Consider the following 1,900-nt stretch of genomic DNA (forward strand, 5'->3'; position numbering starts at 1 on the left):
CGCCTTGGACCAGCTGGATCTTCTGATGCGGGTGTCACTGCATCTCAGCCATCCGGATCCGGAGAAGTCACGGATGTGACTGATGTAGTGCCCTACACGACAGAGCAGCTGTAGCGTGACGCCGAACGAGTGAACGAGACGACAGAAGATACTGAAAAAGCTCTTACCACAATACAAACTGCTGCCCAGATGAGACACGACTCCAGCGAGGCTGTACTGAGCAGCGCTGCGTCCGTCTGATGCTTCCACCTGTTCCACACAAACACTGACTGTTAGATTACATCATCATCACACTCATTCTACTCTTCGATCGTCCCTACTCTGATTCTATCTCCTGTCTATATCTTTCCTGTTGTCCTGCAGTCTCAACCCTATCTTTCTTCGTTCTCTCTTGCTGTTGCTTCGGGCTTTTTCTCGGTATCACTCTCATCTCTCTGCTCTCTGTTGAGGAGCACGCATCAAATAAGAAAAGGGTATATATTCAATGCTCAAACATCTGTGAGAAGCAGTTTTCAGAGCGAATGCCTTGTAGAATAATTCGGATGATGGGATGTCAAGATGATGGACCGACCCGTACCTTTATCGCAGGACAGTGCGAAGTCTTCTGGAACGTGCAGTCGATTTTTCATCTTGCGCATTGAGGATGTGATGTCAAAGCGCATGACCAGAAGGACGAGCACCCTGTGGAGAGATTCAGATTCAGAAGTTATGAACTAGGTCGTGTTTAGTGATTCTGCAGGATACAAACTGATCGACAAGGTGTTGTACCGCGGCAGACTGATTAGCTCCAATGCCTCCGATGCCTCACGGCCGGCACATTCGCTGCAGGAGCATTCAAATGAAGACGTCTGGAGAAAACAAACCACACAGACATCAGACACATTCAGAATCTGCATCCTCCTGCTGGTGTGATGTCATCAGTGATGTCACTGACTTTAAAGTACTGCTGCAGGCTGTCGACGAGGCACCCTTGAGGACCGATGACTAGAGAGAGGTAGTTGGACTCCTCTGTGAAGCTACTCTGGAAGCCGCAGCTGAACGGACAGAAGAACATCAGCGACACGTACGAGTCTGAAACGAGCGCAGGTGTGGACGTGTGATGCTACCTGTCGCAGGTGCGCCGGCGCTTGAGCAGGAACTCCATGTTAGCTACAGGACAGGTGTACTGAGGCCAGGAGCTCTGCAGAAGCTCGCCCTCTTCTTTAAGACGGGCCAAGCAAACCATCAGGAACTCATGTGCGTCCTGAGAAAAGAAAGCATGGAGGAAAACATCAAATGCATGTCTAAAAATCATACATGTTTATCACAACATGTTTATCTCGTGAACCTGCTGATGGTCTCCCAAGAAATCAGGGTGGAGAGTTTCAATGCATCTCTTCACCGAAAACAAAAGCTTTGCTTTCAGATTCTTGTCATTCCCGGTCAGCCTGGTCATGTGCAGGTCGCTGAGCGCCCTGAAAAATAAACAAAACTGCATTAAAATACTGATTTTCCATTTCGATTGGAATATCATGTTGCATAAATGCAGTGTTGTACCTGAGCATCGTGCTTCCGTCATTCCACCGTTCCCGCTGGGAAAGCACATCGTCCCGGAACGGGGAAACGGTGAGGAGGCACTGCAACACAGAGTTCATGTAGCACGTGTTTCCTAAATTGGGAAAACTGTGACAAGAGGTGTCCGGTCAGTGGGTGTCTGTGAGGCACATGATATTCGAGTATATACATTCAGATCCAACATTTACCCCAAGTGCTTGATTTTGGTCGGCCGTGCTGTCGCCACAACATCATCCGACTGGACCTCGTCCGACTGGACCTCGTCCTCCGTATCTCTGTCACTGCTCTGCTGCTCGACCTCCATCTGCTCCGGCCGAGGACTGCCCTGTATCAGCTGCAGTATTTC

The 1,900-nt window shown here is 49.4% G+C and overlaps 1 protein-coding gene across 1 annotated transcript; it reads right to left on the bottom strand.

The window, feature by feature from the left end:
• Window positions 1–759: 759 nt before the first annotated feature.
• On the bottom strand, window positions 760–1,581 carry LOC128021992 (ubiquitin carboxyl-terminal hydrolase 29-like). The gene is made up of 2 exons (XM_052609192.1): window positions 1,107–1,581; window positions 760–1,034 (listed from the first exon to the last, which is right to left on the bottom strand). Exons 1-2 carry the CDS (start codon window positions 1,292–1,294, stop codon window positions 884–886), a joined length of 339 nt encoding a protein of 112 aa, XP_052465152.1. The 5' UTR covers window positions 1,295–1,581; the 3' UTR covers window positions 760–883.
• Window positions 1,582–1,900: the final 319 nt, after the last annotated feature.

The sequence above is a fragment of the Carassius gibelio genome, chromosome A11, assembly GCF_023724105.1.
Source record: "Carassius gibelio isolate Cgi1373 ecotype wild population from Czech Republic chromosome A11, carGib1.2-hapl.c, whole genome shotgun sequence".
In the NCBI taxonomy this organism is placed as follows: Eukaryota; Metazoa; Chordata; class Actinopteri; order Cypriniformes; family Cyprinidae; genus Carassius; species Carassius gibelio.